The sequence below is a fragment of the Nerophis lumbriciformis genome, linkage group LG02 (genome assembly GCF_033978685.3).
Source record: "Nerophis lumbriciformis linkage group LG02, RoL_Nlum_v2.1, whole genome shotgun sequence".
NCBI lineage: Eukaryota > Metazoa > Chordata > Actinopteri > Syngnathiformes > Syngnathidae > Nerophis > Nerophis lumbriciformis.
Genome location: NC_084549.2, coordinates 35975001 through 36001349, shown reverse-complemented (window position 1 = coordinate 36001349; position 26349 = coordinate 35975001). Strand labels below are relative to the sequence as shown.

Genomic DNA, 26349 nt, shown 5'->3' with positions numbered 1-26349 from the left:
GGAGTTATCGCCACTAGGCGATCACTCCATACTAAAGTTGTGAGAAGTAATAGTGGGTTATTGTGGAGGCAACAGACAAGACATCTCCACTGGGGGAAAAACCTCCAGTAGAAGTGACGTGTACCACAATAATAAATTGAACCACTATCTTACAACAAAGACAAAAGTAATCCTTATAAGTTCGGCTCTGTAAAGTACGACGGATTACTCCAAATTCTCAAAATGGAAAGAGGGACCCAAAGAAACGCAGATCTGATATGGTCTATTACAATCTATTATAACCAAAATAGGAGAAAACAACAACGGCAGCGGTTACACCCTACTGCATGTTGGCGTTGTGGCAGAGAAGGACATTTAGCACGAGACTGTCCTGAGAAAAAACAAAACGTAGATCAGCGTTAAACAAATTCTAATCAGAGGACATACTAAGTTATGAGAACTTAAGTAAACAGACAGCAAGTAAACCAGAAATAATAATTGAAATAAATAACAAAGAAAGCAAATTTCTATGTGACACTGAAGCATGTAGAATTACATGTAGAGAATAAAACTAAATGGAAATAAATGTCTGCAAGATAAGAAGTCTGTCCAGTGTTTACAAGGACGAGACGTCATGAACTGTGCTCGGATTAGTAATAGATAGATAGCACTCTATTGATTCCTTCAGGAGAGTTCCCTCAGGAAAATTAAAATCCCAGCAGCAGGGTACAAAATTGAGATTGAGTTTAAAAAGTAAAAAGTAAATAATGGGGGTATAAATGGAAACAAAATAGAAAAATATTATAATAGAATAAAAATAAAAAGCAACAATGAGAATGAAAATATAACAGTAAAATAAGAATATCACAAGAGAAACTAGGCATTAATGACCATGTTATGAAAAAGTATTGCACTGTTATTGTTTTGCATCCCCTGTCATCCTAGCTCCCCCAGAGAGGAGTTGTACAGTCTAATGGCGTGTGAGACAAAGGATTTTTTTATTTTTTTTTAGTCTAAATCATATCTAAAGTTTAAAATTCTAAAATTCAGGTTATGAAGGAGGAATGATTGTTAAGAGATAAATAAAGATGCATGACATTAAAAGGTTTTGGATTGCTGCTGACCCTGTTGTATTTTATAAGACTGATTTATTTTGGATTGTTGTGTTTGTATTGTGAAAAGAGAGAGAGGGAGAAAGAGAGAGAGAGAGAGCAGGTGAAGGAAGATTGAGGTTGAAGAGAATGGATTGAGAAAATATGGAAAAAGAATGTTTATAACCTTACGTTAAGTGAATGGTTTCTAGGAGAGGAGAACAGAAAATAGAAACATTGTGTGAAGTGTAAGGAAGAGATGGATACAGGATGTTGTTTGTAAAGGAAAACGAAAGTGAAGAAAAGATGAGAAAGTGACAAATGAAGGTATTCACAAGTGGTAGGCTGTTGGTTGTGGTTCGCTGCAAGTTTGTGTATTTGTTTGTTTGGTAGTTTAAGTGAAATGGGAAGAAATCAATAGGAAGAATTAATGCAAAATGGAATAAACTAATGCGAACAAGAGATAATGGGGGATATTGAAATAAGATATGAAGAAAATGTAGATTGAAGATATACATTTATGTTTGGATATATAAATAGCGCTTTTATATATACAAATATATATGTATATATATCTATAATTAAAATAATGGAACAAATAAAAACCTAGATTAATAACTATAATAGGAGTCGATATGTATAGCATGATAAAATGATATAAAATAAGTTACATGTTTAGAGGCTGAGGAAGAAAAAAAAAAAAAAAAGAGAGAAAAACGCTCTTCGAGTGTGTTCGCCTTATCTCTTAGAATGTGCACTCACGCACACACATAACCTTGTGTGTGTGTGTGTGTGTGTGTGTGTGTGTGTGTGTGTGTGTGTGTGTGTGTGCGTATGGCGCACCAGGAGTGCAAGTTAGAAAATAAATGTATTAAGTGTAAGTTTTAAGTTGTTTAACTTTAAAGTGTAGTCTAACATTCTTAGGTTAGAATATTTTTTAGACATTTGCAGTACACCATACATCTGGGTGGTGAGCTACGATAAGATAATGGCATAACATTAAATAAATAAAGAGGCATGGCAATCTCAACAGCTTTCAGTTAGCTATAGACTTTTGATGATATAATGTGAGTAACTATAACCATTACAACTGTTTGCTTTGAATATTGTTGAATAATAATTACAAATAAAACATTAAGAATTGCAAGAATGTCTCTTCTGAGTTGTAAAATTATAGTTAATACACTTATAGACAGTTTTTAGTGGTTTTAAAATGTTACTTAAAATTACATGAAGTAATACGTATAACATTTGAATTAGGAATATTGATTTAGTGTTTATTAGGACAATAAATGCTGTAATTTTAAACATCATATGCAGGATTGGACACATTTCACAGTGATTGATATCAGTAATGCATTCTTCTCGATAACAATACATAAAGAAAGTCAATTTTGGTTTGCATTTACTTATAAAGGGAAAAGATACACCTATACAAGACTACCTCAAGGGTATGCGGAAAGTCAGACAATCTTTTCACAAGCAATGCATGCAAGCATGTCCAAATTCGACCCTCCAGGAGGAAGAAAAAGGTCTTGATATACATGGATGACATATTATTAGCATCACCGGATAAGGAAACCTATAGAAAAGATACATTAGCCTTATTAAATCATCTACACAGTGAAGGACACGAAGTAAGCAAAACAAAAGTCCAATTATGCAAAACAGAAGTAAAATATCTAGGACATTCTCTAAACAAAGATGGACGCACTATTGTGGGAAGCAGAAAAACAGCAGTGCTGCAAGCACCAAAACTACAAACAAAGAAGCAAATTGTCATTTCTAGGATTAACTAATTACTGTAGAAGTTGGATACCAAATTACACAGAAATAGTAGCTCCTTTAAGTAAATTAATGTATGAAAAAGATCTAAAAATGTCAACACCAATAGAGTGGAATTTAGAAGCTAAAGCAGCATTCTGTGAAATAAAAATAGAATAGGATATGTGCGGTTGTTACAGCAACTGAAGTTTTGAAAGCTATCAAATGAGCATCAAATGACTCAATGCAAGCGGCACAACTAGTAACACTAAAGCAAGTAAATTAACAAGATCAAAATGTTACAATACACACAGATAGTCAATATGCATTCTCAACAGTGCACACATTTGCACAACACTGGCAAAATAGAGGAATGATAACGTCAACGGGAAACCTTGTAACACATGGAGAACTATTAAAAGTAATATTAAAAGCGGTACAGTTAGCAGCTAAAATAGCAATGTGCAAATGTGTGGCACACACCAACGGAACGGACGCAATATCTGTCACACGTGGGTTATGCAGCTTGCTGCGGTTCGTTCTTTCAATGCAAAAAGACGGCTCTGGACGAAGGTGTAAAGGTAGGATGGGATTTATTAACATAAATCATCCAACTACCAAAAACACAAACAACATAAAAAGAAAGGCGTGCCTAAAACACGTCAAGCTAAGACTAAAACAGAAGCTATGGCATGGAACAAGAAACTTAATTGGTACAGGCGTGACACAAACAGTGTGACATAAATAATGAAGCCAGGCCCACTGACTGGCAGAGGTAACTTAAATAATGCCTCTGATTGGTGCTCGGGAAGCAGGTGAGCGGGCGAGCACTAATCAGAGACAGGTGAACAAAATAAGTCGCCATGGTGACAAAAACAAACAAGGAAGCCTAAACGGGAACTAAAGAAGTCCAAAATTAACAGAACATAACTAAACAAAACATGATCCGGACCACGGATCATGACAATATCACGTTTGCGGACAAAACAGCAAAACAAACAGCAGAAGAAGAAATACAAGGTTTTAAACTACAAACTAGTGAAATGAATAATGATATACTAAAAGACATGCAACAACAAAGTACTCCAAAAGAAAAAGATAAATGGAAAAATAAACCAAAAAAAAAAAAAAAAAAGAACAAAAACAAAAAACGGAGCCACATTGAACAAAGACGACATCTATGTATGTCCAGACAATAAACGAATTTTACCAAAAAAATCTGTATAAGTAGGCAGCAGTATTGAGCCATGGTTGTACTCATGTCTCAACAGGAGGGATGGTGACCCTTATACAGAAGTACTATACTACCTACAGCTTTTATTCTTATTCAAAAAATAAATAAAAATAAAAATTTGTAGGTCATGCATGACCTGTGCGAGGCCAATTCCCCAAACCAAAACACCCGTTCCAGCATCTATGCATGGATTTTATTGAACAAAATAGGAGTGAAGAAAAACAGTGTTGTCTGGTCATAGTAGATGCATTTTCAAAGTGGGTAGAAATATTTTTTAAAGGAAAAGCAGATGTGCTAACAGTAGTAAAAGCATTATGCAAAGATATAATACCAAGATAGGGTATAACTAAATCTATACATGATAATGGACCTCAATTTGTAAATCAATTAATCAAGAATAAGAAGCTATTTAACCAACAGGAAGCAATATGTGAAGATGGGTGAAAATATGTCAACACGGCTAGATATATCTTGTGGTGTACCCCAGGGATCAATACTGGGACCAAGATTGTTTAATATTTATATAAACCACATTTGTAAAGTTACAAAGGACTTAAAGTTAGTTTTATTTGCAGACGACACAACTGCTTTCTGTTCAGGAGAGAACACACAGAAGATAATACAAATAACAGAATAAATGAACAAATTTTAAAAAATGGTTTGACTCTTTGAATCTCAGTAAAACTAAAATAATGCTATTTGGTAACAGTAGAAAAGAGCATCAAACACAAATACAAATAGACGGAGTAGATATTGAAAGGGTAAAAGAAACAAGATTTTGGAGAGTATAAATAGATGATCAAATGAACTGGAAATGTTATATACAAAACATACAACATAAGGTGGAAAAAAAAACATTTCAATAATGAATAAAGCAAAATACGTCCTGGGCCAAAACTCACTTCATATTCTCTACTGCTCGCTCGTGTTAAACTTAAAAGGATTCCCACCACGGGAACAGACTGGCCAAATTACTGGTGGTACCTCACAGGACATACAATACGGGGGAAGTGGACACTCTGGTCACTACATATATTATACTGTAGTATAGATTATATGTATTATTCTACTTATTTTGTGTCTGGTTTTGTATTTGTTTTGTATCATCCCGTGAGGTGTATATTATTTTTTGTTATATTTGGATGCATTTGTTTGGTTTGTAAGCTTGTGAATCTGGGCTATCCATTAAGTAAGACTACTTATTATGTTGAAGGGGGCAGGAAATATAAGATTCTCTTTATCCTGTTCCTTCTCAAGCATAGGTGTGTAAATATGTGTTCAGTTGCCAAAGTTTTGAATTGTCTATTGATAATGAATGAATGAATTACTGGCCCCGGGAGATAGTGAAGAAGCTAAATTTTTTAAAAGTCAAATAACTCTGAAACATTAAGGCCCAAATCTATTGTTAACCATATCACTCCCTGATGGACAAAATAGACCACCCAATTCCACACTGTTCAACACGTCCAGATGGGGTTTCCAATTATGGGCATGGTCAAGTGGACTAGACCCATATTTCCTGGTGATTGTTTGCATAAATCAAACCTTGCGCAACACCGAATAACCCAGAGTGTTCTAAACGCGCTGGAAGTCACAGTTGTAAGCGTACCATTTGATGATGTGGATAAATGTTCAAAGTAACAACTGGTGTGTAATAATTGGTTCCTCCTTTGGCTGTTAATTGGTTACTCATGGCAAAAAGGTTTAATTGAAGTAATCTGCGAAACAACTCCTGAATGGAATTGCACTACATGGGACAAAATCTAGCCTGTAACAAAGAAACAAAGCAGAAACCAATATTTGATAAACATGTGACAAAAGCTAATTACACCTGCATTAACATACTAGGCTCTGGACAACAGTTAGGAAACTTATCGTCAGACAACTGCTTACACATAGTAAATGTATCAATATTTGTACAAAAATTGTTAACACGTCTGAACAGTTTGATATCCGAACATTGGAAAATAACTACACGTGATGTAAACTGGCAAAGTGTTGGAGATCCAACTTATATCGATACAATAGGTGTCCCCAGAGGTGTACCTGACGAGTACAAATTGGTAAATCAAGTTGCAGCTGGATTCGAATCATCCGTCTGCTGGTGGTGTACGATTAACAAGAATGTTGACAGAATAAACTATGTCCACTACAACATACAGAGATTAGGAAATTGGACAAAGGCCGGACTTGAAGTCGTCACTGATCAACTCGCCGCAACCTCCCTTAAGGCCTTTCAAAACCGTATGGCGCCAGACATGTTGTTAGCGGAAAAAGGAGATGTGTGCGCAATATTGGGTGAACAGTGTTGTACTTCATACCAAAATACACTGATGCAGAAGATAGCCTGACCAGAGCACTGGAAGGCCTTCGCACCCTCAACGGTAAAATGGAAGAGCACTCACCTATGTGGGATGGATGGTTGAATGTGTTCGGCAAATACAAGTCCTTGGTATCATCAATTCTAGTATCTATGGCTGTGTTTGCAGCAAAACTGACGTTGTGTGGATGTAGTTGTATTCCCTGTCTGGGTTCTCTGCTTAACCGTCTGATTACCACAGCGATTAGCCCAGCAGATGATAGAACTGTTCAGATGCACCTTCTGGCGGACGACAAGAAAGATGAATCTGATGACGAGGATACCTACCTGGACGGTGTTCCTGATCTGTTTCCAGACCCTGGTGACTATATATATATAAAAATATGATGATGTTGAACTCTGAGTGTAAACATAACTTGGCCCTAAAGAAATGAACTATTAACTGAAAATCGCAAGAAGAAGTTATTGGGGATAAGAAGATTCTGGGGAAGTTATGTGATAAACAGGAGGGAAATGTTAGAATAATTATGTATATATTATCATCATAACTTTATGCTTAAGGGCCATACTATAAAGTATTGTCAATTTGTGCATAGCTAGCAATCCAAAAGATTGCTAGCCTCGTTATCAGTGTTGTGTGCAGACTCGGCCTGCTGGCAGCCAAGGCCGAATATTTGGTTCCAAGACCAGACAAAGCAGAGAAGAGACTGGGCGATATCACCAAGTGTCAACATATTTGCATTTTTGTATTATCATATATTGTGTCTTACTGGAGTTGTCGAGATTACCCCCTTCCCTCAGTCACCGTGATGTAATAGGGCCATTTTCCTAATAAATGGAGGAGGCGCACGGGCTTTTCTTTAGAACGTAGTTTGGATCTGTAACTAGAGTACAGCCCAAAACACGTGTCTCCTCATGAGCTAAATTGAACTCCGTCTCTGATTCATTCCTTGCTTCTTGTCTGATTAGTAGATGTCAACAGTGTTTGCACCTGACAACAGTCTCCCGGGAAAAAGACAGGCAAAAAGTCCTGGCGTTCAACGGTGGTGTGAAGGGGAATATAAATCGTATGATATCATAGCAGCATATACTTGTTTAGGAGAATTTGGTTTTGATATCCATAGACCAGCAGAGGGATGTGTGAAAAAACCTGAGATAGGTTTCTGCTGACACATAAAGGAGACTCTTCTTCTTTTAATGCTTGGTAGAAAATGTTGTTTCGGTGAGCATACAATAAGGAAGACATCAATGTGATATTATTAGGGCTGACGAAAAAAAACAAATTAACTCATGTGATTAATCACAAAAAATTATCACATTCATATATACCCACAGAATTAGAGATGTCCGATAAATGCGTTAAAATGTAATATCGTAAATTATCGGTATCGTTTTTTTATTATCAATATCGTTTTTTTATTTTATTTTTTTATTTTTTTATTTTTTTATTAAATCAACATAAAAAACACAAGAAACACTTACAATTAGTGCACCAACCCAAAAAACCTCCCTCCCCCATTTACACTCATTCACACTCATTCACACAAAAGGGTTGTTTCTTTCTGTTATTAATATTCTGGTTCCTACATTATATATCAATATATATCAATACAGTCTGCAAGAGATACAGTCCGTAAGCACACATGATTGTGCCTGCTGCTGGTCCACTAATAGTACTAACCTTTAACAGTTAATTTAATCATTTCCATTAATTACTAGTTTCTATGTAACTGTTTTTATATTGTTTTACTTTCTTTTTTTATTCAAGAAAATGTTTTTAATTTATTTATCTTGTTTTATTATTTTGTTTTAAAAGTACTTTATCTTCACCATACCTGGTTGTCCAAATTAGGCATAATAATGTGTTAATTCCACGACTGCATATATTGGTTGATATCGGTATCGGTAATTAAAGAGTTGGACAATATCGGAATATCGGATATCGGCAAAAAGCCATTATTGGACATCCCTACACAGAATATTCATCCATCCATCCATTTTCTACCGCTTGTCCCTCTCAGGGTTGCGGGGGCTGCTGGAGCCTATCTCAGCTGCATTCTGGCGGAAGGCGGGGTACACCCTGGACAAGTCGCCGTCACCTCATCACAGGGCCAACACAGATAGACAGACAACATTCACACTCACATTCACACACTAGGGCCAATTTAGTGTTGCCAATCAACCTATACCCAGGTGCATGTCTTTGGAGGTGGGAGGAAGCCGGAGTACCCGGAGGGAACCCACGCAGTCACGGGGAGAACATGCAAACTCCACACATCGATTGAACCCAGGACCTTCGTATTGTGAGACACACGCACTAACGCCTGTGCCACCATGCTGCCCCCACCCTCATCCCGCAATTTATTTTGATCACACATGCTTCTTTACCTCGGATGGCTACCTAAATGGTTGTTATACCGTCAGTGATCAGGTCAATACATGCGTCAGTGCTAAGATGAACGGGAGACTCTGACTGGTGTGCTCACTGGCAAATTTCACTTCAAAATACAGTGCATCCAAAAATGATTCACAGTGCTTCACTTTTTTGTTATGTTACAGCTTTATTCCAAAATGCAATACATTATTTTTTGTCCTCAGAATTCTGCAGACAATACCCGATATTGACAATGTGAAAAGTTGTTTTTGTTTGTTTGTTTTTGATTTGCAAATGATCACATTTACATAAGTATTCACAGCCTTTGATCAATACTTTGTTGATGCACCTTTGGCAGCAATTACAGCATAAAGTATTTTTGAATACGATGCCACAAGCTTGGCACACCTATCTGAGGGCAGTTTCGCCCATTCCTCTTTGCAGCACCTCTCAAGCTCCATCAGGTTGGATGCAAAGTGTTGGTTTTCATCCAGGATGTCTCTGTACATTGCTGCATTCATCAGGGAGGTGACCAAGAACCTAATGGTCACTCTGTGGAGAAAGGAGAACCTTCCAGAAGGACAACCATTTCTGCAGCAATCAGGTTTGTATATTGGCCAGACGGAAGCCATTCATTTGTAAAAGTTTGCTAAAATGTACCTGAAAGACTCTCAGAACATGAGAAACTAAATTCTCTGGTCTGATGAGACAAAGATTGAACTCTGTGGCGTGGAAGCCAGGCGTCATGTTTGGAGTAAACCAGGCACCGTTCATCACCAGGCCAATACCATCCCTACAGTGATGCATGGTGGTGGCAGCCTCATGCTGTGGGGATGGTTTTCAGTGGCAAGAACTGGTAGATTAGTTAGGATTAGGGCTGCAACTAACGACTATTTTGATAGTCGACAAGTAACTCAGCGCGGTATGTCGTTATAGTCTTTGGTCTATTATAATGAGTTTGTAGTTAACTTTAACCATAATGGCCAGTGTAGGATTTTTCATTTTGTACAGACTAACATGTATTGCCGTATTGTGAAATGTGGACTCGTCAGACCACAGTGTTGTGTTTTAGTGTGTTCCTGCCTTCTTTTTTGTCTGCACCTGTGTTTTAGTGATTCGTCCTCGGCGAGGGGCGGACCTGGTGACACACCTGCTCGCAATTAGCCCACCAGTATTTAGGCTCGTCACCTACAGCTTGACCTTGCTGGTCATTGTTTCCCGAACTCCGCACGTGCATGCGACTACTTCGCGTCATGGTACGTTGCTTTCCCTTGTCCTGTTATTTCAAATTCTTTGTGTTTGTTCCCTAGCCTCCTTGAGGCAGCAAAGACTTTATGCGGTGCTTGGTGCGCCCTGACTTTCCCCCCCTGCCAACCACTGAGGAACCTGTTTTGTTAGTATTCATGGTGTGCACTTCTGCCCCATCGCTTTTTGTTACACTTTTTTGAATTATTAAATGTATTCCTATTTTGTATTTCAAACTTGCCTCCCGTCTCTGCATCCCGGGGTCACCCCCCTTGACCAGTTCATAACACACAGAACACTTTTACAATTTGCATCAGTCCATCTTAAAGATTAGTCAACTAGTCGGATTATAAAGCGTACACATATTTATTGGCTCTAATTTTTCCATTTACTTTTAAATGCCGTTTAAGTTATTTTTGGTATTACAAAAAAGGTGACTAATATATTCATATATATTTATTTATACTGTAACGGTGCTGCTCGTTTGGCTGTTACAAAAATTTCAAGGACTATTAAAATGTTGTTAATTTTAATGAAAGGAAGGGCAAAGTGTTGACAAAAAAAACAATTAACATTGTTTATGTATTTTTTTTTTTTTAAACAGTAAAATAGCAGCAATAAAAAAAAATTTAAAAACACCAAAATCTAACTCCCTCAAAAAAAAAAAGCATTTTGTGATGTTTAAAAAGCTGCACACTGGTATATTGACTATTGATTAACTCTTGGCAGTTTTAGAACTATAATAGACTCAAGGTATATAATTGTATCATTGATTAATTCTTAACATGTTAGCTATCTATTACATGTTTAACCTTATAATACCATCATATTGGTGCCTAATGTGTGTGTGTGTGCGTGTGTGTGTGTGTGCGTGTGTGTGTGTGTGTGTGTGTGTGTGTGTGTGTGTGTGTGTGTGTGTGTGTGTGTGTGTGTGTGTGTGTGTGTGTGTGTGTGTGTGTGTGTGTGTGTGTGTGTGTGTGTCAGGTGCCTCTTTTTATTGCATTGCAAATTGACACTGCTTTGAAAAGTACTTGAATTGATTTAGACAAAGTTTAGCTGGCTGACTTTGGCTAAAACGATAGTTAAAGCTATTATTCACAGAACTACCGTATGTCCCACACTTGTTAGCTGGCTAGCAAGGTACAAGCTAATAACACTCTTACTGAGGTTGAGTCCACATCCTCCCTCCAGACATCCGACATCATGCCTCCATTCATCCATCCATCCATTTTCTACCGCTTGTCCCTTACGGCGTGGTGCTGGGGCCTATCTCAGCTGCACACGGGCGGAAGGCGGGGTACATCCTGGACAAGTCGCCACCTCATCGCAGCGTATCACAGATGTACGTGCTAAAAGAACAAGATCAGCTTTGTAAAAGGAGCAAGTTATTCATATTTTAACAAGAATTGGAGGAAATGTTCTCACACTTTAAATGTTTTTATTGGCGATGTTTTTTTAAATGGTGGCGCGGACCTGCATCCGCCCAGAAAAGCACGAGTGATGACGTCACGACTATGGTCGACAAATATAATTGTCGACGACAAATTTTATTGTCGATATTTGTCGACAATGTCCACTAATCCTTGAACCTCGACGGGCTAGACTCGAGGGAAAGATGAATGCAGCAATGTACAGAGACATCCTGGATGAAAACCAATCCCATCCAATCTGATGGAGCTTGAGAGGTGCTGCAAAGAGGAATGGGCAAAGAGGAATGGGCGAAAGTGCCCAAAAATATGTGTGCCAGGCTTGTAGCATTGTAATCAAAAAGACTTGAGGCTGTAATTGCTGCCAATGTACAAAGTATTGAGCAAAGGCTGTGAATACCTTTGCACATGTGATTTTTGGTACGTTTTTATTTTTTTAAGAAACTTGCAAAATTTGTTAAAGAAAACTTTTCACATTGTCAAACTGGGTATTGTGTGTAGAATTTTGAGGAATACAATTAATCTATTATATTTTGGAATAAAGAACAAAATTTTGGAATAAAGAACAAAATGTAGAAAAGTAGAAGCACTATAGCAAATAAATGTTGTTCATTCATTTAAAACATTTTAACATGTTCCTGTATGACATTCTGACAATAAAACTGCATTGTGTCCAAATATTAGGGTCTTTTTTAAGTTCATGTATTTAATTATTTATTTAATGACAGGCATAATTTTAGATAACATTATTGTATATGTTGTTAATATTCGAGTCCATTCTGCAAAAAGGTAATCCCTAGAAACGTAGAGCTTATGGATAGGGACCCACAGTTAAAATATACATCATCATATAATATACAAAATACAGTACAATACATTAATTTCACAATCTACCCACCCAATACCTATTTACAATTTCATACCAACCTCACAACAGGTTTACATTTACAGGGAAGGAAGCTCGGAAGAAGGAACTTGTGCCATTCTGACGCATTCACAATAGCTGAGCTTGGTCCGATCTTTACATTATAATTTTATATATTATGACTTAATTTTACATTCAATTTTACGTTCAACTTTTGGTCTACCATAGCTCAGGGTCACTATAGCTGCTGGTCGAAGTACAAAACCCAAAACCAGTGAAGTTGGCACGTTGTGTAATTCGTAAATAAAAACAGAATACAATGATCTGCAAATCCATGTTCAACTTATATTCAATTGAATAGACTGCAAAGACAATATATTTATGTTCGAACTGAGAAAAGTATTATTTTTTTGCAAATAATCATTTACTTAGAATTTAATGGCAGCTCCAGAGAAATGTATTATTTTTTTTGCAAATAATCATTAACTTAGAATTTAATGGCAGCTACACATTGCAAAAAAAGTTGGCACAGGTGCATTTTTACCACTGTGTTACATGGCCTTTCCTTTTAATAACACTCAGTTAACGTTTGGAAACTGAGAGACCCATTTATCGAAGCTTTTCAGGTAGAATTATTTCCCATTCTTGCTTGATGTACAGCTTAAGTTGTTCAACAGTCCGGGGTCTCCATTGTCGTATTTTACGCTTCACAATGCGCCACACATTTGGGAGACTGGTCAGTCTAGTACCCGCACTCTTTTACTATGAAGCCACGCTGTTGTAACACGTGGCTTGGCATTGTCTTGCTGGAATAAGCAGGGGCGTCCATGATAACATCTGCGATCCCCTCCAAGGTTTCTCATTGTATCCCATTGGGTTGAGTTTTTTCTTGCCCTGATGTGGGATCTGAGCCGAGGATGTCGTTGTGGCTTGTGCAGCCCTTTGAGACACTTGTGATTAAGGGCTATATAAATAAACTTTGATTGATTGATAAACTTATTTTTATTTCCTTTTATTGGGATTTGTAACCACTTCTTTTCCACTATAGATGGCAATAATTGAGGGTGATCACAATCCATCGCCGCACACTCACCGTGTTGAGTGCTACACTCATGTCCTGACGTCGCACTGCATTGTCTGAATGTACCGTATTTTTCGGACTATAAGTCGCAGTTTTTTTCATAGTTTGGCCGGGGGTGCGACTTATACTCAGGAGCGACTTATGTGTGAAATTATTAACACATTATCGTAAAATATCAAATAATAATATTTAGCTCATTCACGTAAGAGACTAGACGTATAAGATTTCATGGGATTTAGCGATTAGGAGTGACAGATTGTTTGGTAAACGTATAGCATGTTCTATATGTTGTAGTTATTTTAATGACTCTTACCATAATATGTTACGTTAACATACCAGGCACGTTCTCAGTTGGTTATTTATGAGTCATATAACGTACACTTATTCAGCCTGTTGTTCACTATTCTTTATTTATTTTAAATTTCCTTTCAAATGTCTATTCTTGGTGTTGGGTTTTATCAAATAAATTTCCCCAAAAAATGTGACTTATACTCCAGTGCGACTTATATATGTTGTTTTCCTTCTTTATTATGCATTTTCGGCAGGTGGGACTTATACTTCGGTGCGACTTATACTCCGAAAAATACGGTAGTTAATTTGTCGCCATGGAGGGGAGGATTACTGACTAAAAAGTGGCTTTGCACTCTCAAGGGACATTTTCCCCTAGCGAGAATGTTACATTGCGTTCGCTTGTAGCAGTCAAATTTGCAGGACACCGTGAGAATGTGTCATCAACAATATAACAAAAGTATTAAAAACACTACAAATCAGCCAAATCTATATAATATATGTCATAGATCGCCTATATCACGCAACTCTACTAGGCACCTCACAGTTCAGTACATACTTACAGTGCAGTAAGGAAACAAAATAAAGCATAATATTGCTTAGCTTTTGACTGTTAATGATTTTTTAAATAAAACAAAAAAATACAAATTGCTGGCAGCTCAATCTCTAATACGACTTATACGGACTTGTACTCCGAAAAATCCGGTACTCAAAATACCAAACGTAAATATTGGCAGTGTCATAAAAACAACGTCCACATCTCTATGTGCTTGTCAGTCTTCAGTAGACAGCCACTTGAGATGATTAGACAATGTTAGCATCGCTCTCCTTCAATGGCTAAGCTCCACGGCGCGGAGGAGGAACATTATGAGTGAATGATTAGCAGGTGTGGGTTTGAGGTGCTGAGGCAATCATTAGCCAATCAGAGATGTCATAGTGTGAATTAGGACTACCAATCATTTACACGCTCAACTGAAGGCATGTTTTTGCTGTAAAGACTCATCATGTCCAAATTGACAACTGGCCACTACAGCATGGGATTCCCAACCACTGTGCTGAGCCCACAAATAATGTAAATATGGTGATATGTCGACGCAACAGACAGGAATAATGACATTCTCTCCCACCAGACAGCAGGGGGTATACATTTAAATGTTAGGTGCAAAATATAAAATTTGGAAACCACTTTATGATACTTCACGGGGAGATACAAACAAAAGGGACGTTACTTGCTACATAACATGCATGTTTTGTGTCAAACAGTCAATGTATTTATGCTCTTCGGGGGAGTTCTTCCCGTTACTGTTGATGCTCATCATAAAGCCTTCATGTTTGCAGCAACAACATCAGGACATTTAACTCATCCAAACAAAACCACAGACTATTTTGTCATCCATGCCCAAAAGTGTTTTTCCACTTAAAAAGGCGAGGAGAGAGTGAACACACACACACACACACACCATAGCTACAAACACATAAGCACATGGTGAGGAGAAACCCTCATGGAAAATATTAATGGGGAATGTTAGTCATGTTAAAACTAACTTTAAGGGTCTGTTGTGTTTGGGGGTTATTATGACCGCACAAATCAAGAAGTTGGCCCAATTTCTCCTCCATGTCACAAATATCAAATGTGGTGTAAAAAGAAAAGGTGTTAATGAGAGGTTGGCTTCATTTGTACTTAGAACCTTATGTGTGTGTCTTTGTTGGGCTGCAGAACATTTTAAGACAAATTTGGTTCTCACAAACTACAGAACCCCAGTCTGAGTGTCAATCTGAGACTTATTTTATATTATTTTGTAAATATAACTGCATTATTATTATTATTTGTATTATTATTATATGTACTGTAAAGTTCAAATTTGAATGACAATAAATGGATGTCGAAGTCTATTATTGTGGATTACATTGGTTGTTTCGCAACTATACATTTATTTTGAGGGTAAGCATAGCAACACAACTAACTTTTAAGGCATGTTTGGTTAATGTTTAGTTGGGGTTTTTTTTTTTTTACACTAACCTGAGAGGAAAGATTTCCATGACACAAATGAACATATCAACCAAAAATATTCCACTCTGAGGACCTAATCTGCAATTTTAAAACTTTTATTATAGGAAATCATGTAAATCATGTTTTCCAGGGTCAAACAGTTGCCATCATACTTTATTAAATGTACTGACATTGTTTCAGAAAAGATACAAGTGACCAAAATTTTGGGTGAAATGTTATTATTTGTCATATGTAACTTCATTTAAAAAAAAAAAAAAGAACGAAATGTCATCAAAGAGTTGATGAAATGTCTGGGAGTGGAGGGGTCAGGGTGACAGTGACATGATAATGTAATATCAATAAAGGGGTAAAAACTATTATAGTTTACACGTTTCACACCAAAAACTTGTCCTTATACCCTCCAACTCATTTTGCTAGCTCACCTTTATCCCACCTAGGCCTTCAGTGATGTCTGACTTCAATGATCACCTCTCAAAATATCATAATTTATGTCACCGCATGACCATTGCTGGAGAAATACTATACAGAAACACATTTACGCCCTAATGGACATTGTATAAAACAGGTTATTTTCAGGCGAGTTTAAAAATCAATAAACCCGCATCAGCAATTAAAACATATCTTATGTGGTACTGTCAAAATTAAAATTGCATAAAACATTTTTAAACGTGAAAAAATAAAGAAATAAAATATCTGAACTCACATTTCATCGCCTGCGATGAGGTGGCGACTTGTCCAGGGTGTACGACACCTTCCGCCCGATAGTAGCTGAGATAGGCTCCAGCACCCCCCGCGACCCCGAAGGGAATAAGCGGTAGAAAATGGATGGATGGATGGACATTTCATCGCCGGGACAGCTGAGCTAGCTTACAGGGTTGGCCGACATCGTCTCACAAGATGTAGTTTCTCTTTAAATATCCTTCTTGAAAATGGCCTTGCAAATATATGTGTTGACTTGTCTAATCATAAAAGATGCAGACGAGGCGTGTTGGCTGACTTCTTAAAGTTTACTCCACAGCGTGCTCATCAATAACCTCCAGCTGCATTCAACAACGTAAACGGGGCTACTGCGCATGTTCTTCACTACTGTGGCATGCTGGGTAATGGAGTTCTTATGTTAGCTAGCTCATAACATCACTATATATATCTGCCGTAGGCCATCTAGAAGGCCTTACTGACAACAACTCGTGATCTGATTGGCTATCGCAACTGTCTGTCAAATGTTTGTGCCTGTTCACTTACAGCGCATAGACGCCCGCATTGTTGATTCTGAAGGCTCTGGGCAGATTTGGTACAGCATGGCAACATAAGCTAGCTGAATTCTGATTGGATAAAAACTCTAAACTAAAAACTGGAAGGAGCATATTATGACATGCAGAGAATTTGAATACTTTTAGATATTTAGGGAAAGTAAATAAAAAAATACTTTTATCTTTATCATGATCACAATTAAACCCCAAGGCCACACCATTTTCCAAAAAATGTGTGTCAATAAAACACTGCATCTTTCTTGTTGAACATATTTAGATTTCGACCCAAAAATAGTATATTTTCTAGACTTGAATATTATCTGATTATGCAACAAAATATTCCAAACATTTGCTGTCATCAAAATAGATAAATTCTTGTCAAAATGACTTCTGATTTCAAAAACAAGCTATCCATCTGTTTGTTAGCAGAACAATAACTATATCTATAACTGTGTAACGATATCATGAGGCAATTATACATTTGTATTCATATACAAGGGGCGGCATGGCGTAGTGGGTAGAGCAACCGTGCCAGAAACCTGAGGGTTGCAGGTTCGCTCCCCGCCTCTTACCATCCAAAAAAAAAAAAAAAAAATCGCTGCCGTTGTGTCCTTGGGCGGGACACTTCACCCTTTGCCCCCGGTGCCACTCACACTGGTGAATTGAATGATGAATGATAGGTGGTGGTCGGAGGGGCCGTTGGCGCAAATTGCTGCCACGCTTCCGTCAGTCTACCCCAGGGCAGCTGTGGCTATGAAAGTAGCTTACCACCACCAGGTGTGAATGAATGATGGGTTCTACATGTAAAGCGACTTTGGGTACTTAGAAAAGCGCTATATAAATCCCAGTTATTATTATTATTATTATTATATATATTAACAATTTTTTTGAAGTCGCCCTCTGCGGTCAGCAATAACTGCAATGTGGCCCTCAATAAAAACGAATTTGACACTCTTCCTATAAAATATTTGTATTTATTTTTTTAAATGTCTTCAAATGTTTTAACATATTCCATTACTAATAAATTTATTGCAAAAATATTGAGCCTGATTGACTGACTGACATCAAGGATAACTTTTTTTTTTTTAATTTTTTTGAAATATTGCTAAATTCTAATTTTTAAAAATTGCATTTTTATTCTATCAACAATAATAAGTTAGTATGTAGCCAAAAGGTTACTGCAGATGATTGCAGCAATACTATACGCGGCAGTCAAACTATGGCCAATTTGTCCAATTTAGTGTACACATGATTAACCATATTGTTTTCAAATCACAAAATCAATCCTCAAAAATGTTAACAATTATATTACTCCTCAGTTTGAGTTTGAGTCTATCCAGGCGAACTTTGTGCGGGAGGCTAGTATACCCAGAAAGAACATTTGTTGTATGTTGTTTCCGTTATTGTACGAGTAAAAAAGTAGCTCAGCTGAATCAACTAACCAAAAACAAAGCATCCACGTGTTAGTTACTCAGTCTCTGGGCTTTTTACTGCTGCAAAAATAACCCACCGTGGGGCCAAAGAAAGTTGCAAGTGTGAGCACACTGCTGTTGGCTTGTGGAGCCGCGACAGTGTGATATGTGGGGCCATAACAGTACTGTCAGGTGCATGCATGTTAGTTCATGTAAACACAGTCTTGTGATCGCACAGTTGTTGTCTATGTGTGTTCATGGAAATTACACAAGTGATAAAGAAAGTGAGAAACACTATCGGATCGAAGAAATAACTTGTAGTAAAGTACGAATGTGGTGTCTGCGCTACACCCCCTCCCCTCCCGTCCTCCAGGGCCGCTCCTCCCTGTGAGGGAAAGCACGAGCTGTGCAGATGGGCCTGTTTTGCGAGAAGAAGCACATGTAAAATGTCAGTGAATGTATTTTAGTTCCAAAAAATGGTTTAGGTTGGGTTAATAACCAGTCTACCACCTGAGCCATGCATTAAATTAAATTTAAGTTTGATTTAAAAAGTATGCAAATCGTTACACATAAACAAAAAAGTGTGAAAAACTGCTGCTTTTAGCACTGCTTCCCTTCCCCCTTCATCATGGTCTTCGCCAGCATTAAGGGTCTTCAATAAAGGTAACCGTGATGCATTTGTACATTTCATTCCTCATTTGTACGCATTTCGCATTGTTTTCTGCATGTAAAACTATAATTATTCCTGTTTGTGTTCATGTTTGTGTCTGGAACGGAATGATTGCTGTCATATTTTTTGCTTATCGGGAAAGTAACTTCGGTTTTAATATAAGGACCTTTTTTTGTCCAACATTTTGGAAGGAATATAAAAAAAAATCGAAGTAGTACTGTATATTGTAGTTTACTTTGATAATGACCGAAGTCAGTTCAGCAAGTTTTTGTACGATTATTGAGGAATATATATATATATTTTTTTATCTTTGGAGTGCCCAAATGTTGAGGTATTGTTCATTTATGCATGTATGCCAAATTGGGTTGTGATGCGGTGTAATCAACTCCTCTTACTTCTGCAGGCTTGAGTCCCCTCTCGTGTTTGTCGGAGAACCACCAAGTACAACCAAGTGCAAAAAATAATAATAATAAAAAAGTTTTCTGCTGCTTACTTTCCAATTCTGGTTTCATTGTGATTCGGGGCAGGGGGCCAAACGTTTGCTCCTTTTTGCTACCAAGAGGGGGAGACACAGCAGGGTCTTGCAAAGCAGGTGTGCACCTGTCTCACACTACATCACTCTTGCACAAGAACCAGTGTCCTCTGTAGTGGACTTTTCTTTTTTGGTCTATTTTTTTCGTCATATATCGCCGTTTAGCAAAACACAAATGTTCATTGCAGTGGACACTGCATGGCTCTCACTAGGCTATACTAGTCATCTTGTCCATGTAACAAGATCATGAGATGTATTTAGTGGTGGTGCACCAGCTGATGATGAGAGAGGGGACTGGCAGGTCAAGAGACGCCGAATAGTTCAGCAGGCACATGTGATATATTTAGTGAAGCCATTGTTTGCTTTATTTAGGGAGCGAATTGAGGATTTTCCAAACTGCAGGGCCCCTGAGGTATTTTATCAGGTGTACAGTCCGCCATGTGTTTCACATTAGGGCTCTGAGGGGGAATGGAGCCGCTTGCAGATATACCACTTATAAAATGTTTGTAATTTCACCGGACGGTGTGTGTGTGGGGGGGTAGGTGGGAGGGTTGAGGGGAGTGAAGGGGGTCACAATTGCTCCCTTCAGAGCTGGTGGATGGATGGAAAACATGCACTTATATGCAAATGAACCAGCATCACATTACACACTCACACACCTCATTCAAGTAAACAAACTGGAGCAGGAAAAAGTGCAGCCTTCACAAAAAAGAAGAGGCACACCCAAAGATGGATACTAATCAGTATCCAATTTAAGTTTAAATATTTTGTATACATCCTCCTCAGAACCAGCGTCCTCTGCAGTGGACATATGTTTTTGTTCTCTTTATTTTGTCAGCGTTGCATATTTTGTTCAGAAAAAAAAAGCCCTGTTATGTAAAACACTTTTTATTTTTTACATTCATATCTATTTTTATTTATTTATGTATTTATTTAAAGTTACCTTTCAAAAATATAGGTTTTTTTTTTATGTCCATTAATGTAAGAAATAAAGATATGCATTACAATACAAATGTCCACTCTGGAGGAAGCTGCTTGTCAGGAGGATGAATACAATAATTATATATTGTTAGGTTCATTTTAAAAATTAATAATAAAAAGTGAATTAGTTATTAGGAACAGGATGGTTTGGGGGCAAAAAGCCAAAATATTTGAATAAGAGTCATGTTGTTTTCTATTTTGCACTCATGACTTGATTGAATGTAAATAAAACGAAAAGGGACAAGCGGTAGAAAAATGGATGGAAAAGGAAATAACGTATTAATTAAAGGGAGCATTTGTATTATTTTGTCGATATTGCTACTTATAGTGTTGTTGGTTTGAAAAAAATAGATTTCGTGTTTAATTCTCGTGACTATCAACCCAAGTTTAAAAAAAAAAAATACTTGATTTTAGATGGATATAAAATATTTGCAATATTGCGTCCCTTGTAGAATTAAACGTGTGTCACTATTTCCTCGTGGTATTGGATTATGTAACCCTGCTCTTCATTCAACCACACACAAAAATACATAAAACATATTTAAATGGTGTGATTATTGTGGTCAGTTTGGACATATTTCCCCGTATTGTAATAGTGACTATATGATTGTATTCCACGCAGCACAACCACATGAGACGAGAATAACTCGACTGCACTTACAGAGCTCGAATAAAGCGCCGCGTTGGGAAAATCCTCAGTCGCTCGTCGACGTCCACCTCGTTATTAATAAAATACAAAAGAAGAAACAGAATCCGAGATGTTTAATTCATCACGAAGCTGATTGTAATTGCTCGTTTGTCGTGTGTATTTATCGCTGCGCCTTATGTTAACAATTGTGTGGCCTCCATTCTCTCCTTTCATGGATCAATTTCATCACAGGTAATTTAGGAAACGGGACAGATCAGGTTTTTTTTTTTGGGGGGGGGGGGGGGGGGTTTAAATCGTGATGCGGCCTGCAGGGACAAAAAAAACACTTGGAGAAAAAAAAATCCCTTGTTGACTTTGAGCAGCACGACTGAACCTGCATGTCCTCTCTTCGCCGCCATCACGCACATTAGTGATGTCATTAGAGCTGCTAATTGCAGATTAGAGGTTTTGGGTCAGTGGGGGTCACGTGATATAGGCGCAACTATATACTCCGGGTTCGTTATTTCGCAATACATTTTTAATAAAGGGTTTGGACTTTAAATTATATTTATTTCCACATTGTAGAAAATCCAAATTTTAGCGCATGTTTCAATAGTCCCCCCCACCCCCCGTTTAAATTATTTAAATTTCCCTGATTAAAAAAAAAAAAAATCAAGAAGGTCGATGAATGGAAAAGGATTTAAAACATTAAGTTTATCAAATGGTGGCAGGCTCTATAATGAGACGCTGTCCTGTCTCCTGTGTGTCCATGCAGGCGCGCAAATAGGGGGGGTGGGGGGGGGTCTGTGCGCCAAATTTGTTTGCGGCGGATCAAGGCTCAGCGCCTCCACTGCACTTTCTTTATCTTAATTCCAACTTGAAAAGATATAATTATCTAGTTTGAACAGGACCGCTATCAAATCCTTCTTTCTCGGCAGGGAGGGGAAAAGCTGGAGTGGATGGTGGAGCTCTGAGCCGCTCCGTGTTGCCCGAGATAGGAGTAATGAAGTTGTGGAGTCCGCAGATACAAAGGGCATTAACCTCATTAGCATGAAACCTTTTCTTCTAACTATTGTGGGACCCTTTCAGGCCTCTAATCCCCCCTATTTCAAAGCTGGGTTTGTAATAAAGCTTTTTAGGGGTTTTTTTTTTTTGGTTTTTTTCCCTCTGCAAAAGCTAATGGTATTCTCTAAAGATGTTTTATTGCATGCAGTTAGAATCAAAATGGGCCGATTAGGGGGACAAAAAAAAAAAAAAGTTTGCATGCATAGTACGGGGAAAATAATAATAATAATAATAATAATAATAATTAAATAAAAGTGCATGCTCCTAAAACGTGTCATATGTCTGCGGCTGCAGCGCACAATAAACACCACGTGAAACAAAGATCCCATTTTGCGGCAACCTTCCCCTTATCGCGTCGCGAGGGCGAGTCAGATTGTGCTAAATTATGTCCAAGCAAGTCCCCTTTGGATCCGGATTAAGAGATTAAAGTGGACCACTGGGCAATGCTGCACCCCCGCCCCCTCCCTCCCCACCTATATTACTCGCATGATAATTGCCCAAACTGATTTGCACTTTCACAAAAGCTCTCGTGCTGTAGCCTCGTCTGAGCATGCGCGCACGAATATGAGCACTTAAAAAAAAAAAAAAGCACATTCTGTATAATGTATATATATTCATAATTACATATTATTTGATTATATATGTATTTTTTTATAAATTAATTCGATTCATTGTTTTTATTTTTTTTAAACATATTTGGAGCTTACAAAAATACATTCTATATGTGGAAAAAGCTGAATGTGCAAAATGAACTGCCTTTCATTTTGCACCTTGTAAGTGTTTGCGTCATTTGTAATAATGATAATAAAGGACCTGGGTACTTTTGCAGCGCGCGACATATTGATAAAACTTTATTGACAAAATATTGACAATTACATACTTCTTGGAAGTATACTTTGTGTTAAAATTGTAGCAAACTTAACACATACACAAAAAAGTATTTACAATCTGTAAAAGAGAGCTGAAAAGAAACATTAACCTTTCATATTTCTGTACATGGAATATGCTCAGTGCTTGAAGTTTTTTGTTGTTGTTGTGTTTGTTTTTTTGTTTGTTTTTTGTCCTTTTGTGGCATCTCTGAGTGGTGACAGAAGGCTGCGTGGGGCCACATACTGTAAAGCTTTAGACGTAAAAGGAATGTCTTAAAACCTTTTGGTTGTTTTACAAAACCAGTTATTGGGGGGGGGGGGGGGGGGGGGTATAATATTAATAATGATAATAATAATAATAATAATAAACACCATAACGCAGCACTGCTACTTCATATGTTTTCACAATCACTTTTACACGAGAATTATGAATGAAAAAACTGCACACTGCAGTCTGCTTTTTTTGATTGTGTCAAATTAAAACAAGTAACCATGCAATTAAAGTGTTTTTTTTTAATCATAATCATAATATTAATAATAATAATAATAATAATAACAAATCAGTTTTGGTATATCTGGAGAGCGTGTGCATGTGTAGGGGGGAAATCAGAAGTGCAAAAGTATAATTGAGGTGGACAGTCAGTACCATGTTCCTGCTTCTTATGGGGACATCTTGGACCCCCGGCCGGCCTCCATCGCCTGGGTGATGTGAAATATGACATTGGGTTATTGGACCCTCCTGTATTCTTCTTCTTCTCACGGCAAATACCCGCGTTATTCGTGTCCTCCTTTTTTCTTTCAAGTCTTGTTTTTTGTTTTGTTAATCGTCCGAAGTCACGTCGATTTCCTCCGGACTGGACTGTTTGGTAGCCAACCTCCAGCGGTTTATGTGATGGGAACCTTTCTTCTTCTGCTGGGATTCGGAACCTTCTTCTTCCAGCTTTTGTCTCTTAAACTTCGTCCTCCGGTTCTGGAACCACACTTTTACCTGAAGGTGAAGGAGGGGACACGATCAGGACAATCCAACATTCATGCGCAAAACCGCGCGTAAAAACGCACTACTTAGCACATTCAATTACAAATAATGTCATTATAATTAACTATCACAATGATTTATTTCAATTAATTTGCACTAAATACAATTAAAAATATTGCCATATATTTTAATATTAATAGACAAATTATTTTAAAAAGAGTTACTCTTATTTTTTTTTTATGTGTATTATTATACACTCCTCTAAATCCACCCACGCAGCCGACCAATAGGGAATTATCAGCATGTAAATCGATAAATTGTCTGTGTGGCCCTCGCTTTTGTCACTCTCCTCAATGGCAAGTAATTTATTGTTTTTTTTTAAAAAGCCCTCAATGTGTTAATTGAACGACGGGATGCTTCATTTCTCCCTTTTAGATCCTCCAAAAAGGGTCTCGAACAATGGCTCAAATATGGCAGTGCGAGGCCGTGCACCTTCTTTGTGTAATAAAATGGTTAACTGCTTAATTTAGCCTCCATTTAGAAAAAGGCAACAAAACAAGTCATTCAAATGAGCTTATAGGCCATACAATGAGAGGACATTATTGCTTTACGCACAATAGAGTTGCAAAGAAAAAACAATAAGCAGTGATGTGTGTTTTTTTTTTAATACAACATTTTGCAAGCACGCAAATAATATCATGCATTACTCAAATTGTGGAAATAAATAAATATAGTTTTCTTACCTGAGTTTCTGTGAGGCTAAGGCTGTGCGCAAGCTGTTTCCTCTCCGCACCGACCACGTAATGGTTTTTCTCAAACGCATGTTCGAGCCGCAGGAGTTGCGATGGAGAGAAAGCCGTCCGAATTCTTTTAGGTTTTCTGGCCAGCGCGTTGTGCAAAAGGAAGCTCTCTGGACTCGTTTCATTGCCTATAAACACACCGACGAGACACATGCAAAATGTCATTATGTTTACAAAATGGAGTGGGGTTTTTTTTTGCATGCATGCATGCATGCATGGCAAGGGGGAGAAATTAATGAAAGGCATGTTGTCAATATTGCAGCGTTGGTGTAGTATCACAAAAAAGAGAACATTATGACGCCAAAAAATAGGTACAAACGTTAAAATAATTTGCACTATTTTTAATTAGATTGGATATTGTACCATTAAATAAAATACAAAAATTCATCACACTGAATCCAGTATTTATGTTGCATTAAATCAGCATTTGAGAATGTTTCTAAAGACTGCACTATTAAAAATGATTTTAGAAATAATTTTCTCAACTATTTAAACGAAGCCATATTTTTTTAAAGCGTTGCAGAGATATGGTGTTTCTTCCCGTGAAACACTTTTTATTTGTAAAAGTGATGCAAAATGACACAAAATGACAAAAAAGGTCAATGGAATTTAAATCAACATGTATTTTGGTTGCTATTGCATTTTAAATATGTTTCTAATGATTAAATTAATAAGAAACATATTAGTGAACTATTTAAATGAAGCAATATTTGTTTTAAAAACTAAAAGTTGCAGCGATGTGGTGTTTCTGAAAAATGTTTGTATGCATAACAGTGATAAAAAAAAACCTAGATGAATTAATTCTGTTTTTGAAAACAATATTGTATCTATTTATTCAAATCAATAATTCAAAAGGTTTGCAGAGATATGTTGTTTTTATGCGTAAAAGTGATCGAACAAATCATCAATAAATTAATTTTGTTTAAAAAAAATATATAGTCAACTATTTAAATAAGCAATATTCTTTTAAGAAGGTTGCAGAGATAAGGTGTTTCTTTCTATGCGTAACAGTTATCGAAACACATAAACCAACTAATATTGTTTTAGAAACAATTAAGTCAATTAGTTTAACGAAGCAATATTTTTAAAAATGTTGCAGACATATGGTGTTTCTTCCTGAAAAAAATAAAATAATAATAATTTATGCGTAAGCGTGATTAAAAAAACTAATATTTAGTCAATATTAGTCAACTATTTGAACCAGGTACATTTTTTAAAAGGTTGCAGAGATATGGTGTTTCCTTTTGCAAAAAAAAAAAAAACTTTTTGTGCGCAAAAGTGATCCAAAAAAATGAAAGTGGTACCTTGAAATCTATGTCCCAAATATCTATATCTGTGTAATAACCAGGGGTAGAAGGTGGAAGGGTCTCGTTGCTGGCTGCCAAAAAGAGGGTGCGGGCTGTGAGAGGACGAGAGCGGATGAGCGGCGTGCAGGGCGTGCGGCGGGCCCACCGGATGCACCGGATGTACCGCCGAGCTGGGCGGAT

At 37.3% G+C, this 26349-nt stretch overlaps 1 protein-coding gene across 1 annotated transcript in view; it reads right to left on the bottom strand.

The window, feature by feature from the left end:
• Positions 1-23584: 23584 nt before the first annotated feature.
• emx2 (empty spiracles homeobox 2) overlaps positions 23585-26349 on the bottom strand; it is a 3272-nt gene continuing 507 nt past the window's right edge. The window contains exons 1-3 of the mRNA XM_061963164.2: positions 26167-26349; positions 24806-24990; positions 23585-24074 (exon numbers count right to left, since the gene is read on the bottom strand). The exon at positions 26167-26349 is cut by the window's right edge and continues 507 nt beyond it. Of these exons, the coding sequence (XP_061819148.1) occupies positions 23907-24074; positions 24806-24990; positions 26167-26349 (536 nt within the window). The 3' untranslated portion in view covers positions 23585-23906. The remainder of the gene's footprint in view (positions 24075-24805; positions 24991-26166) is intronic.